The 14,530-nt window shown below is 39.2% G+C and overlaps 3 protein-coding genes and 1 pseudogene across 4 annotated transcripts; 3 read left to right on the forward strand and 1 right to left on the reverse strand.

Moving 5' to 3' along the window:
- Positions 1 to 426: 426 nt before the first annotated feature.
- On the forward strand, positions 427 to 2,288 carry LOC126602177 (zinc finger CCCH domain-containing protein 20-like). The gene has a single exon (XM_050269009.1). The coding sequence runs from the start codon at positions 490 to 492 to the stop codon at positions 1,681 to 1,683; it is 1,194 nt and encodes a 397-aa protein (XP_050124966.1). The 5' UTR covers positions 427 to 489; the 3' UTR covers positions 1,684 to 2,288.
- A 5,139-nt stretch (positions 2,289 to 7,427) lies between these two features.
- Positions 7,428 to 8,830, forward strand: LOC126602179 (transcription factor MYB36-like). The gene is made up of 3 exons (XM_050269010.1): positions 7,428 to 7,667; positions 7,797 to 7,926; positions 8,196 to 8,830. The coding sequence occupies exons 1-3, from the start codon at positions 7,532 to 7,534 to the stop codon at positions 8,698 to 8,700; spliced, it is 771 nt and encodes a 256-aa protein (XP_050124967.1). The 5' UTR covers positions 7,428 to 7,531; the 3' UTR covers positions 8,701 to 8,830.
- A 1,221-nt stretch (positions 8,831 to 10,051) lies between these two features.
- Positions 10,052 to 12,280, reverse strand: LOC126602180 (60S ribosomal protein L6-like). Of its 2 annotated transcripts, none has more exons than XM_050269011.1 (4): positions 11,899 to 12,280; positions 11,629 to 11,735; positions 10,710 to 10,891; positions 10,052 to 10,483 (listed from the first exon to the last, which is right to left on the reverse strand). In XM_050269011.1, the coding sequence occupies exons 1-4, from the start codon at positions 12,153 to 12,155 to the stop codon at positions 10,289 to 10,291; spliced, it is 741 nt and encodes a 246-aa protein (XP_050124968.1). In that variant the 5' UTR covers positions 12,156 to 12,280; the 3' UTR covers positions 10,052 to 10,288. The 2 variants fall into 2 exon arrangements, with proteins under 2 accessions (XP_050124968.1, XP_050124969.1); XM_050269012.1 differs by having other exon boundaries at positions 10,052 to 10,349; positions 11,899 to 12,276.
- A 557-nt stretch (positions 12,281 to 12,837) lies between these two features.
- Positions 12,838 to 13,830, forward strand: LOC126602178 (uncharacterized; annotated as a pseudogene).
- Positions 13,831 to 14,530: the final 700 nt, after the last annotated feature.

Consider the following 14,530-nt stretch of genomic DNA (forward strand, 5'->3'; position numbering starts at 1 on the left):
AGAGTAAATTGAGTGTAAAAAGATGTTATATGGGTTCAAATAAAATTTATGTTTATGTTTTTGTTGAATTACTTAATTGCTGTTCTAAATCCTTTAATTACTTATCACTCTCCACCGCCATAGGAAGCCTGATGATCAACAAACAGCATGTCCATCTGCATTCAGCTCACCCTCAAATCTCTACCCTACATGTGGCACGGACATCAACTCAAATAAACCCCAGCCCCTCGCGGTAACCACGTGGAGAACAAAACTCTAGCTGTCCGAACCCAACCAGACAGCCAGTGACCGAGAAACTCCCCAAACCGCGGTGGTAACTGGAGCAGCAGCTCCTAGAAGTTTTAACCCAACGACGGTTAACCTACAGCCCCATTAACCCAACCACGGTTCAAAACCCACTCCTTTAGCGGTATATAAACCCACTCCTCACTTATGTATCCCCAAACACCACCATCCACCGCAAAAGGAAAATAAAAACCCACCGAAAATATGATGCTCGGAGAACCGCACCGTCCCAATCCAACGGTCCACGTCCCTCCGTGGTTCCTACACGACGATTCCACGGCCGAGGTGTACTCACCGTTTCCCCTGAGCGGCGTCTCTGTTAGCTCCGACGGCAATGCAAACGGCGCCGACTTCAACGGCCCGTACTACCTCCACGAAGCCCTAACGACGCTCCAGCGCTACTTGCCTTCCAACGAGATCGACCCGGACTCCGACTCAGATATTTCCGGCCGCGAATCGGACGCGCCGGTCGACGCCTACTCCTGCGACCACTTCAGGATGTTTGAGTTCAAGGTCAGGAGGTGCGCACGTGGCCGGTCACATGACTGGACCGAGTGTCCGTACGCCCACCCGGGGGAGAAGGCCAGGCGCCGCGACCCGAGGAAGTATCACTATTCGGGTACGGCCTGCCCCGATTTCCGAAAGGGTCATTGCAAGAAGGGCGATGCGTGCGAGTTTGCGCACGGGGTTTTCGAGTGCTGGCTTCACCCGTCTCGCTACCGTACTCAGCCGTGCAAGGACGGCACCAGCTGCAAGCGGAGGGTTTGTTTCTTTGCTCACACGCCCGAGCAGCTTAGGGTTTTGCCTCAGCAGAGCCCCAGAGGCGGAGGCAACTCCCTCAACTCGGCCGAGTCGTATGACGGGTCGCCGCTGAGGCAGGCGATGGAGGCCGCTGCTGCTTCGTGTGTGAAAACTATGTCTTTCGTGTCCTCCCCGCCGCAACAGTCGCCGGAGGTGTCGCCGCCGGTATCTCCGATGAGCCGGTCTCTTGGGTCGGGCTCTATTAACGAAATGGTAGCTTCGCTTAGGAACTTGCAGCTCGGAAAGGTCAAGTCTTTTCCCTCTTCTCGGAATGTTCAGATGGGGGGATCTTCTGGGTTTGGGTCTCCAGTATCTCCGGGGTTCGGGTCACCACGCGGGCCCATGCTCCGACCCGGATTCTCCAGCCTGCCTTCAACACCGACCCGGGTCCCGCCCCGTTCCGGAATCAGTTATTTGGATTTCTGCGAGGAGAGTTGTGAGGAGGAGCCTGCAATGGAGAGGGTGGAGTCTGGAAGGGGGCTGAGAGCCAAGATGTTTGAGAAGCTGAGGGAGGAGAATTCATTGGGCCGGGTCGACCCGGGTCCGAATTGTTCGGGTGCTCCGGATGTTGGGTGGGTTTCTGAGCTGGTTCAGTGAAGGACTACTTGTCCGATGATTTGTTGTTATTACGCTGATTCTGTATAGGGTGCTTGATTCTGGTGGCCTATAATTATCATATATTTTGGGTCTCTCTCTAGATTATGTGAATAATGCATGGAGGAGGGGAGAGGGGAATTTGATTTTGGTAGCAAAGCCAAGTTGAAGAATTTGAAGATTATGCTGTTTTGTGTAAATGTTTTTGCAGAAACACAACTAGTGGGATGTCTTTTGTCGGAGATGAGTAATGGAATGAATCTATGTCTTTTTTAGGGGGATTATCTATCGGATTAAGGACAAGTAGATAAATTTAAGGATGGTAATTATGAAAAGAACTGGGCTTCGGTTCTTTTGTAGTTGAAGGAGTGGACAGTGGAAGAACATCTAATCCCTCTTTTGTTTTTGTTAATTGTGGTGTTTGGGGTATAATTACCACCATCCCCTCTTACCGATCTCATCAAATCATTGTAAAAACTTATGCTTGCTTCTTCTGTAATGCATAGTCTCTTTGTGCTAATGCAATTATCAATGTAAATTAGTATTTTATCAGGTTTTACTGTGTATTCTGTACTTGGATTTGTGAATGAGAGATTATATTCATACCACTGAGTACTTCTTCCATATTTTTTTTTAATATTTTTATATATTTTACACACAACATTTGATAAAAAAGTACTAAAAAATTAAAAAGGTGTAGGGAAGTAATTTGAGGTGGAGTGCGAATATAATCTCTCGGCTGGCTGTTACATGAAGCTTTTACTGTGTGGTAATGGTCAGTTTGGGAATTACATCTGTTCTGCAGGAAAGATTGGGTTCGGAAAATAATGGTATTTTGTTTGCTCTGTTTCTTTTGGTTGCCTTTTGACTTGGTGCATCGGGCTTAGTCCCTTCTTTCTTTTTCTAATAGGGTTTTAGTCTTTGTTTTGATGGGGGTGATGTGATTGATATGGACTTGGATAATTACTTATATGATGATTTCAATGTATGGAGTATGGGTGTTGGAAGTATTATTGGGAGATGGAATAATGACATGACACGAACAATAATTTCTGGCGTAATTTGTTAATTTTCTGAGCATTCCACTGTCTTTTTGTAGGGCTGGCTGGTGGAGGAGAGATTTTTCAGTGTTCTCGTTCACACAAAATAATACACTACGTGTTTCTATATAAATGATGAGTTATATGTATTAAGAAGTTAATAACTTAAAAATTAAAATTTTTTACCACTTGCATAAAAACACGTGGTGCACCATCCGTATTCCCGTCATAGTTAAAACTTTTCCCTAGTGAAGGAAGCTGCTTTTGGCTTTTTATTACAGGAAAACTAATGAAAAGGGCTTGAAAACTTTGAGTTTTAATGATAAGGACAAAATAAAGGGTAAAGTGAATAGTACCAGGATTGACTTTTTAGTGTAAAAATGTGGTTTTTCGTTAAAGTGAACAATACCAGGTGCTTTTCGTTAAAGTTCACTTTATTACTTGTTGAATCAGCCGCCAGAGCACTCGTATGTGATTTTGGTTTTATCGTAAACCATGCTGATTTTATGGTTTTTATTTTTTTTCCAGTTAGTTCATCTCGAATCGAATGTTGGTCAGATAGCTCGTTTTAACCTTATGATTTTCTAAGAAATTAATATTTTAATAAACAGTGCATGACCATATTTCTTACCATCTCCAACCGAGGGTCATAACACCAAACATAATTTATTATTTTAATTGAAATATTATGGTTACTTAAATTAAATTACCTCAATAATTTTAAGTTACTGATTGTCAATAATTTTCATGTTGTTAAATGTTTTTAAAAATGTTTAAGTTTCATGTTGTTTAATTTTTTTATGTTATTTAATGTTACTTAATGTCATTTGATATTGTTTAATGTTGTTTTATGTTACTTAATGTCACATCCCTGGCTCGACTTCGCCGTATCACGATATTGTTCTCTTTGGGCCCCGACCACGCCCTCACGGTTTTGTTTCTGAGAACTCACATGAGAACTTCCCAGTAGGTCACCCATCATAGGATTGCTCTCGCGTGAACTCGCTTAACTTCGGAGTTCCAATGGAACTCGAAGCCAGTGAGCTCCCAAAAAGCTTCGTGTTAGGTAAAGATGAGAATATACATATAAAACTTATAGGACCCACTCCCCTGGGCGATGTGGGATGTTACACTTAATGTTATTTAATGTTGTTTAATGACTTAGGAAGTTATAGGAAAAAGTATATATAATTTTTAAATTTTGTAAAAAAAAAAAAATGACGTCAGCATGTGGCTTGGCCTGACCTGGGGCCGGCCGGTTGGCCCTTTGGCCCTTTTTTATCCAGTGGGGTCCACGAGCTTTTTGACCTGCCCTTTGGTTGGAGACGATTTTCGAACTATTTTTTTACCCTCTAGTCATCTGGACTCTTTGGTTGGAGATGATCTTAAGTAGTCATACCGAGTACTGAATGCTATAGATTTTAGGAAGACGAATTTAGAATTTATGTTTGCCGACAAACAAGAGAGAGTTATAATATTGAGGTTGGGTTGGGTGTATTTTTGCACATCACCTTCAATTAGAGATATTGTTCACCACTGATAGTAGTGAAATACAAACACATACGCAATAAGTCATTATTCAAGTCGATGGACACTTGAAAAATGAACTTATTTTTACTTGTATAATAACATGTAACGTACCACTTTATATTTACACACACTAAAAATTCTCTTCTCCCACTTTACGTATTATCGTTTATGAGTTTAAATTTTAATATTTATCTCTCCATTACATAAATTTTAAAATTTCAAAGTGGAAAACATCACCACTAATAGTGAGCAAAAAATTTCCCGTTGAGTTTGGAAGATCGAACTCCAAGTGTCATTTTCTTCTTACACGAGTCATAAGCTATAAGCCGCATCACATAAGAAGTGTGATCATGCATCTGCATGCTTGCCGCGTGTATGCTTTGCGGCACCGAACATTAATTTTGTTCGTCTCTTTTGCTCTTGTGAGTGCAAATTTGGAGGCTGCGGTCCAGAATTTCTGTCAATTATATCTGGGCAGATGCCACACTGACCGCGGACTGCCAGATTATTATCAAGAATATCCCATTTAGGGTAAAAAAAATAAAAAAACTAAAAGCCCATTTTCGGCAATAGAAAACATCGATGTTGCAAATAGCAATTATTTATATAGGACCACAACAATTACGAATCCATCGAGGAAGAAGGAAAAGACAGATATATAAAGAGTCATGTTTGGCTTCTACCAGCGGGAAGAAATTGTGTATAATTATTTAGTAATATTGTCGATAAGAGGAGTATTATGATCAATCGCGTGCATGCATGCGTACATTCACCTTAACTAGTTGCAAAATGATAATACTAATCGAGCGCATGCATGCATAAATTCTCCCTATCAATCGTGCGCATGCATGCATAAATCCAAACACCCTCCTCTTTCAGGGGCTTTGTAAATGTTATAAACATGAGTAACTACGATGAATCTGTATAACGTATACCGTGGCAATTAATTTATGTCACTCTTAGCATGGTAATTTCCATCCCTTGTTCTTACGCCGTCTTCTTTTATTTATCTCTTGATTCTTCGATGAATTGTATTATTAAAATGCTAAAAGATAATGATAAAATGAGTACGAAAAATCATTTTAAATTCTTCGTTGTCAATATCACCTTAAGTCCACTGAAATCTACATTATCAAAGAAAATATTGAAATGGGGTCCATTTTTAACGCGAGACAAAGCGAATACATATTAATGTAATATTGTTGGTGTGTGTGATTGTCAATGAGCATGGGAGGAAGAGGAGCAGGAAATTGAGTAATTATGTAGTCTGATATCCCAGCAAGTTGAGGTTATCGTCAAACCAAGTCACTAATTAAATCACATATTAAAGTAATATTGGCAGTCGCTATAGTGCGCCGGTGGTTTTGAAAGCCAAACTTTTGGATGATCCAACACCAATTAATATATTCAAGTCTAATGTGTTTTAGAGACAGACGATATGTAATTTATAATTTATATAATTTATGCTGCAAGCATGAGTATGATGGTGATGGAATGGACTAAATTGTAAAGATAATTTGGTGTTGTGACTTAGAAATAATGAAATATGGATGAGATGTGATCAAAGGGCACAGTCGCATGCATGACATGAAAGGTGGTAAACCATTTATTTGCCTTTAGATTTCTGCAAATCCGGATCAATTTGCATATTTTATTGCTAGTTGTGTTGATCAATTATTGTGTTCCTATTTGTAAGGTGCAGATGAGAGAACTGAACATGAGACTTTGGTTGTATGTACTGAATCAAAATATATGCTCTTAACCACTAGAGCTATAAGTTTTTGTTCTAGTCAATATTCGACTCTCGTTCTTTCTAACCAGGAATAATTTGGAACTTTGGATCGGATGGAGAATTGGACTACTTTTGCATCGTTGAAGTGAAACATGCTATTTGCTCCTCAAGAGGCTATATTTTCCATCAATGTCATGGGCTATACCTTGAAATCTTGAAGGTGAAGAATTGGACCGGAAGAGAGGAAAGTTTCCCATAGGCTAGAGCCGAATGAATTGGATTTTGTTGGAAGGCTGGAAGCCCAACTACCTACTATGCCAATTGAACCTATTTTTAACTCCCCTATCATGTGTAGTTTTTTTTTTTTAATAAACGAGATTATCTATACTAAAATGAAAGGCAGAGAGGTCAGTTTAGCCTCACAATGGGCTAATAATAATGTGGTTCAAATTTACATTTGGTAAAAAATCGAACTTAAGATCTCTAACTTACAAGTGAAGAGAAATATCACTAGACCGTAGTACTAAATGACACCTTTAATGTGTAGTTTGAGTCTTAACTAATACAATAGCACTTCACATCATCCTTTTTTTGCTGGAGCCTAAGGTATCCCACACCCGCGAAGGGTAAAACTAATCCCCAATGGAGCTCAAAAAGGTTAAAAACATTTCAACCCACCCCTTGCCATAGTTAAATAGCATACGTCTCCTAAAAATTTTCAATTAGGGAGTAATTCACATAATATTTAGTTTCATGCCATTGCCAACCATATTTTCATATTAAAACCTCATTTCAACTTTTATGTATGTTGTTGGAAAAATACTCGTCTACTCCTTACAGAGTTAGATAGATTCTGTTAGAGACCAACTACGGTTTGATATATGTACACATTTTACATTTTGTATTTTAATGAGTTATTCTTTTTGTATGCATGTGCCATATTATAATATGCAATGAAGAATGACTCTTATGTGTGAGGAGCAAAGCAATGAACAATGTTCTATGTCATTGGCAATTTGGCATTGGCTCTAATATTTGTTTGACAACAAATGCATGAAATTTGTGCAATTTTACCCACATAAACAAACATTTTTAAGTGAGAGATATCATGTTTAATTCATATAGATAGTGAGTTTGATATACTTTGTGTGATCGAAAATGATAAGTTCGATACCTAATTGTGTATTATGTGTTTGACACCAAATCTCCGTTAGATTATAATATCCTTGTAAAAGGAAAGCGATTTTAATTTCATATGCATATTATGTCATAGGCAATTTGGCCAATTTGGCCAATTGGCTACCAATTGGTGTTTTAATAACAAATGCATGCAACCTGCGTGATTCCTCAAACACCAACATTGACCAGTCTCTTTCTTATTAAAAATGAATAGAATATGGTGTCAGTCAGACAAAGTCAAGCTTTCGAAACCTCTTTTTATTATCCATCTGTCAAATTCTCAACTGTTTGTTTTTGCTAGTTGTCCTGGTTCTCTGGTCCTCCGCCTCCGCTAGCGAGCTTTTGGTGCTGTTTTGAGTGGTTGGCTGCCATGGGAAGAGCTCCATGCTGTGACAAATCCAGAGTGAAGAAAGGACCCTGGTCACCGGAAGAAGACACCACCCTCAAGAACTACCTCCACAAACATGGCACTGGTGGCAACTGGATTGCTCTACCGACCAAAGCAGGTAAAACCCATCCTCTATTTTTAACTGATCACTAGTTGTTTAGATCACAACAGTGATTTCTTAATTTTTAACCCATCCTTTTTTACCCTCTTCACGGAGGTTAATTAAATTTTAATTCTATGTTTTAAGGCCTCAATCGTTGCGGTAAGAGTTGTCGTTTGAGATGGCTAAACTATCTTAGGCCTGACATCAAGCGTGGAGGTTTTACTGAGGGAGAAGACAATGTTATTTGCACTCTCCATGGTACCATTGGAAGTAGGCAAGTCAATAATCATCATATATATATATATATTTATATATAAATCATAATATATATGTACATATATGTATCTTAGTTTAATTTTCGGATATATGACAAACAAAACCAATTACAAACTTTTTTATAGACGGCAAATTGTTCGTTTGGTGTCCCCAATTATCTTTTTGGTTAAATTTTTTAACGAGTTCCACTTGTGCATATTTCAATCTATTTTGTATGTATTTGTGAACGTGTATATGTAATTTATGCTTTTGTGTTGTGGGATTTAGGTGGTCTATTATAGCTTCTCAACTTCCAGGAAGAACTGACAATGATATTAAAAACTATTGGAACACCAAGTTGAAGAAAAAACTCTTGGCAACAAACAACATGAATTTGGCTACTAGAGACACCGTTGATACCAACTTGTCACAGTTTTCGGATTCGATTCCGAAAACTGAAACCCTACAGGACCAGGGAGCACCATCTTGTTTTGATGGCACATTGCCATATCTAATGGATGTAAGCTCGGGGCAAAGTTTTGATCCCTGCACTCAAATTTCTCCTTCAAACCCTATGGAAGTTAATGGTTTTGAGACTAGAGAAGGCAAGAGTTTCAGCATTATTTCACCATCTCAAGAAGTTTCAAGCCTTCCAACTTCATCTGGTTTGGGTTTGGAGAACAATTACAGCATCTGGTCTGGCAATGAATGTGTCGATAATGTCAGTGGGGTTCTTATGGACTATGGATTTGAGCCTCCTAATGATGATCTTCTGGATGGCTTCGGTTATTAAGTTTCATTGACTAACACGAAAATAGTGGGATGCGACTATGTTATTTACTAGCTAAGGTTTTGGTTTTCTGTAAGGTAATTAAGACCAAATAATTTGGATGATGGAATTATGCACGAAGTTTATCGACTAATCACGTGCTGTTGTAGTCTTATTTTGTACTAATATGTTTGTGGAAATCTTGTGACATACATAGGATATGCAGCCAGCAATATTTTGTTTTCTTCTGACTAGTCGTAGTCACGATAGTTGCATTGTGCAGCTAGTCTAATTTAAAATTTGTGTTCGTTATTCAGGGTATCCGATATTCTAAATGTTTTAACCGTTAAATCTTAAATTTTATATTTTGAAACATAAATTTAAAAATTAAAATATTTAGAGTGTCGGATACGCCGGAGCACCTTAAAAGTCTCTAACATTAGCCAAGTCAAGGGGAAGAAATGTCTCCATCTGATTATTGACTAATTTACTATGCATTTCTCTCTCTGACGAAGTGGCCCTTGTAAACTTCGTACTCTCTGTGTACTTTTTCCTCTCCTTCCATGAAATTTCACGACTCTGATGAATTATTGATCTGTTTTCATTCAACTCTACCATCGTACTTCCTTTTCTTTTTCTCTTTTTCTTCCATATTAAGTAACTTATTTGGTTCTCATAGTAAGCTGGTCTTTCTTTGTTTTTTTTTATTTTTTATACAAGCAATTAATATTGGCGGAGTGAGGAATTTAATGTAAAATGTCGATATGCTCTTAACCACTTGAACTCAACACAATACATTGGCGCCAAATGAGCGAAAAAAAATGAATAAAAAAGCTTAACTATGTACTTAAAAAAACCAAGAATTTCAAAGAATAGCGTAGGAACCAGCAAAGGTAACGCCTAACCAGCTACCTAGCAAATGGTGCTGTCATGGAACCTGCATTTGTGGAATCTGTATATCTGGAAATCACTCTAGGTGAACTATGGTATGGTGCAATCAGACACGAGTTTCTTCAGTTGAATTTTCTCATAGAACAACGCGTGTTTCTGACATGCGATGGTGACACATTGACATTGCGGTTAGTACTTCTCCGCAAGTACTAAGATTAAGAACATTGTGATAGAGTGTTGCATTTGCATTGCAGGCAGAGAGCATTCTTGCAGAAGCAAAAATTTTGGGTCGTTACTGGGATTTATTGTCAGGGAGGGTCGACACAGTGAGCGTTTTCGTCGCTCTGCGGTACTTCAACGACCGCATCGACTGCTGGTTGTTTTGTTGACTTCGAATAACATACTAAATTAGCTGATTTCGAATGATCCCCTGTTCATTTCATATGAATTTCACTTGGTATTTTCTATGTGCCGAAAGCAGTAGTAATCAAAACCAAACCAAAATGAGTATAAATTTGAATACACCGGCAAAGTGAAAATTCCGAGTTCGCTGATGATCTTAAGCGAAAATAACAAGCCGAAGTGCAGAAATTATCCTAAGGCGTAGTAGTTTATAGGACAATGGTCTAAAAGACAAGCTCATGAGGTTTCATCCCAGCCTTGAGAGAGAATCTTGCCGCCAAGTACGTCTTCAAGTCAGGGACAGCCTCAATGGACTTTATCAATGAAGCATCCACACTCTTCTGATCGTCTTTCTTTCCTTGCGGGAGCACATTCTTCTCCTACAGTTTGTTGTTCGGGAAATATTAATTAGTAGTGAGACAACGAAAAGTTTCCACCAGAAGCTTTGGCACAGTGAATGTAATTCTCCAATAACTGACATACTTGCCATTAACATGTAGAAGAAGAGATCAAGCTAGTAGAAAGAGATGGATAGGTACAATTAAGAGGGCAACAAAAAAGGATCAGAAAATCTGTATAAGAAAAATACCAGCAAAATCGGAAGACAATGATCACATTTTGCCACATTGAACTTTGAAAGTCCAGGCAGACAGTGCCAACAACGAAAGAGAAGAGAATCACGAGAACAATAAAGTTTTAGCTCAAAAGTATATGTAAATGAAAAGGACAATAATTCTAACCTCTTTCTCGGCCTCAAAAAATTCGCCCTCTCCCTTCTTCTTCTTCTTTTCAACTTCCTTAGCAAAGTATTTATCATCGAACTTTTCAACGTTCAACCCAGAAATGTCAACCTTGGTAGAAGTGGCAATCACGTAAGACTGATTAACACGTCTCAAAGGCACACCATTAATTTTAAACGGACCTGCAATGGCGTCAATACCAGCAATAAAGTTAGAATGGCAATCAACAAGTTTTTTCCAAGAAGCTGGCAACGGAAAACCCACGTCTATGAAAGTTGAAGGCATAAAAGCTAATTCATAAATTCTAACTATATCTATATGTCCTCATAACAATCACGATTAAAATAATGCAAGGAACATAGATCATATCCTCAAGAAAAAAACGTCTGCATAAATTAGAGAAGGTAAGAATGTAGATTACTAGATGACACTTCACAAGTTGATACACTATCTATGCTGTTACAGAAGTGAAACTCCCGCAATGTCTGTACCTCTCTCTTTCCACCAAATGTTACTCTTTCATGTCATCAATCATTGCTTCACAAGATCAATTTCATCCTTCCATACACTTTCGGAAGAAAAATATTAGCATTAGAGTACTCACTCACTAACCCTATGTGAATATACCGCACTCAAAGCAAACCCCACCTTGAAAATTATCCCATCCAACAGGAGGGGAGCAATCCCATTTTTGCAATAACTTAAAACAAAATGAGCCTTCCATTTTTGCACCAAATTCTACTTGCGCCGCTACGAAACAAGGTTATCGGCGTTTGGCGGGAGTTCACGACGAAAGTTCTTAGGTAATTATAAGCCCAAACTAAACATTATTAACTTATCCCGGTAACATGAAAATTTTAACATTAATGCGAAATTCGAGACAATTCAGCTAAAACAAAAAAAAAAATTCAAATCTCACCAGTAACAAGCAGGAGCCCAGAAGAAAGCTGCTTAAGAAAAACAACTCTCTTTCCCTTAAACCTTCCAGCCAATATAATCAGCACCGTCCCTGGTGTAATACTAGCCCTGCATCCAAGTTCCAACCAACCAAATAAAACAATCAAAATTTAATTTATTAAGAACCCATTTTCTAGTTTCTAATTTCAACAATTATCTAAAAATTATTAGAAACCCAATGATTCTAATTTGAAAAATGATTAAAATTTGAGAGAGTAGATAAAAAGAGAACCTGAGCTTGGTGGGCTTGGGTTTGCGTTTGTTGACGAGAGGTTTCTTGACGTCGTCGGCGGGGTAGAATTTGGGCGGCTTCTCAGGCTGGGTCTCCGCCGCCGGCTTCACGTCGTGGCGAGGGAAAACGCCGCCGTTTTTGGCCTTGATAGCCCAAAGACCACGCTTGTGGTACATTTTGGACCTCGAGAACTTACCCACCCCGCGAACGAGATCTGGGTTTCGGGTCTTTCTCGGGTTCCTTGCTTTTGCCGCCATTGCTGAGTTGACACAGTCTCTCTACGGGTTGAGATTTGCAGAGAGTGACGACAGAGGAAGAGCAGGCGGGGGTTGATGTAAAACCCTAACTGGGGTTTTGGTTTTTGTTTTTGGTCTTGGGCTTTGTATCATTCGGAAATATTTTAAGGGAATGGATCTATTTTTTATAAAAAAAATGATTAGTTGTAGGGTTTACACCACATCGAATTTTAACCATCCGAATCGTTTATTTTTCAAGTTGCACCACATAGATCATCCTTGCAAAATATTAGCTAAATCGGAAATGTTTAGACCATCTCTAACCGAGGGTTGGCCAGAGGGCTCGTTTTAGCCCTCTGGCCCTCCAAGATTCCCCAAGATATTAATATTTTAATGAACAGTACAGGGCCATATTGGCCTCTGTCTCCAACCGAGGGCCAGAGGGCTCGTTTTAGTCCTGTCATAAAAAACCATCTCCAACCGAGGGCCATAGGGCCAAACATAATTTATTATTTAAAAACTACAATTTAAATTCAAATCTAACGGCTAAGTGACGTCAACATGATGTCAGCTAGCCGTTGGTAGCTGACATCATGCTGACGTCAGCTAGCCGTTGGATTTGAATTTTTTTTTGCTATAAATAGGATGGATATTGGGCTATAATTCACACAACTTTAAATTCAATCTATTTCAATTCAATCTCTTTCAATTCAAGTTTGCAATGAATTCCAACTTTGGATCTTCATCCAATTCCAATTGGGGGTCCTCATCCAATTCCAAATTGGAAGCAAAATGGGCGCAAATAAGACGAGAAGATGAGGAGTCTGATGAAGAAGTTCAAGTAAGGCGCAACAAACAAAACATGGCAGCAGCCATGGCTGCGGCCATGGTGTGTCAGCCAACTGAGAAACAACCTCAATGGGGTGGCTCTGTTGCTGGTCGCTCTTACAAACCACGAAACAGAGCGATGGCGCATGCCAATCTGATGAACAACTACTTCAACCCCAACTCGATATACACAGAAGAGGATTTCAGACGTCGCTTCCGGATGAGGCGTCATGTCTTCGAGCGTTTACTTCGTGATGTCCAGCAGGTCAATCCATACTTTCGACAGAAGTGGGACAGAGCAGGCCGTCCTGGTTTCTCACCTCATCAGAAGGTTACTGTTGCACTCCGAATGATGGCATATGGCTCCTCAGCTGATTCGATTGATGAAACCCATGGTATGTCTGAGTCTACATGCCTTAATACTCTTGAAGAATTTTGTAACACAATTGTTCAGGTTTACAAAGACGAGTACCTCCGAGAGCCAAATCAAGAAGATCTGAATCGGCTCCTTCACAAAGCTGAAGACCGTGGGTTTCCGGGCATGATAGGGTCATTAGACTGCATGCATTGGGATTGGAAGAACTGTCCCACTGGATGGCAATGAGGCTTTAGCGGAAGGTCGAGAAAGCTAACTGTTGTGTTAGAGGCAGTTGCCTCATATGACACATGGATCTGGCATGCTTTCTTTGGAGTCCCTGGATCCTAAAATGACATTACAGTTCTTGGGCGTTCACCACTCTTCAATAACTTGACGGAAGGTAAAGCACCTCAACTTGACTACTACATCAACGGCCGTGAATACAATATGGGGTATTACTTGGTAGATGACATCTACCCAAAGTGGGCGACACTTGTCCAAGCAATTCCAAACCCTAGGAATGATGCAGAAAAGTTGTTTACCTTACACCAAGAGGCATACCGGAAAGATGTTGAGAGAGATTTCGGTATTCTACAAGCACGGTGGAAGATTATCAGTGAACCGGCAAGAGGGTGGAGTCGAGAAAATTTGAACTCCATCATGATGTCTTGCATCATATTACACAATATGATAGTGGAGGATGAGCGAGACGGGTATATTGATGGAGAGTCCGATGATGACCAAGAAGATCCAAATAGGTCAAGAAGGGCTCTAGCAAAAATATATGATGGGCCTAATTTGCCTTTCAATCCAAGAACTGGTAGTATCTCTATAAATGAGTATATGAGGCGCTATAGAATGATACGTTCTCGTGCCACAAATAAGTACCTACAACAGGATCTTGTTGCACATCTTTGGGCCAAAAGAAGCATGGAGTAGGCTTTTAAGTTTTATGTTGTTAAATGTTTTTAAAAATGTTGTTTAAGTTTCATGTTGTTAAATGTTTTTTTATGTTGTATAATTTGTATGTTGGTTAATGTTATTTAATGTTGTTTCATATTGTTTAATGTTGTTTCATGTTACTTAATTTAATTTAATGTTGTATAAATGGCCTAGGAAGTTATAGGAAAAAAATAGAATTGAAAAAAAATATGAAACAAATTTTGTGAAATAGAAGTTATAGGAAAAAAAATGGAATTTAAAAAAATAT

This window comes from Malus sylvestris, chromosome 15 (genome assembly GCF_916048215.2).
Source record: "Malus sylvestris chromosome 15, drMalSylv7.2, whole genome shotgun sequence".
NCBI classification, from domain to species: domain Eukaryota; kingdom Viridiplantae; phylum Streptophyta; class Magnoliopsida; order Rosales; family Rosaceae; genus Malus; species Malus sylvestris.

Bases quoted from the DNA above. Each gene is read 5' to 3' on its own strand.
- LOC126602179 (XM_050269010.1), top strand. From the start codon at position 7,532: ATGGGAAGAGCTCCATGCTGTGACAAATCCAGAGTGAAGAAAGGACCC. The intron at 7,668-7,796 runs GTAAAACCCATC...CTATGTTTTAAG, and splicing joins TGCTCTACCGACCAAAGCAG to GCCTCAATCGTTGCGGTAAG. The intron at 7,927-8,195 runs GCAAGTCAATAA...TGTGGGATTTAG, and splicing joins CATGGTACCATTGGAAGTAG to GTGGTCTATTATAGCTTCTC.
- LOC126602180 (XM_050269011.1), bottom strand. From the start codon at position 12,155: ATGGCGGCAAAAGCAAGGAACCCGAGAAAGACCCGAAACCCAGATCTC. The intron at 10,892-11,628 runs GTGAGATTTGAA...ACGCCATTGCAG, and splicing joins TGGGCTCCTGCTTGTTACTG to GTCCGTTTAAAATTAATGGT. The intron at 10,484-10,709 runs GTTAGAATTATT...TCTTTCTACTAG, and splicing joins TTTTTGAGGCCGAGAAAGAG to CTTGATCTCTTCTTCTACAT.
- LOC126602177 (XM_050269009.1), top strand. From the start codon at position 490: ATGATGCTCGGAGAACCGCACCGTCCCAATCCAACGGTCCACGTCCCT.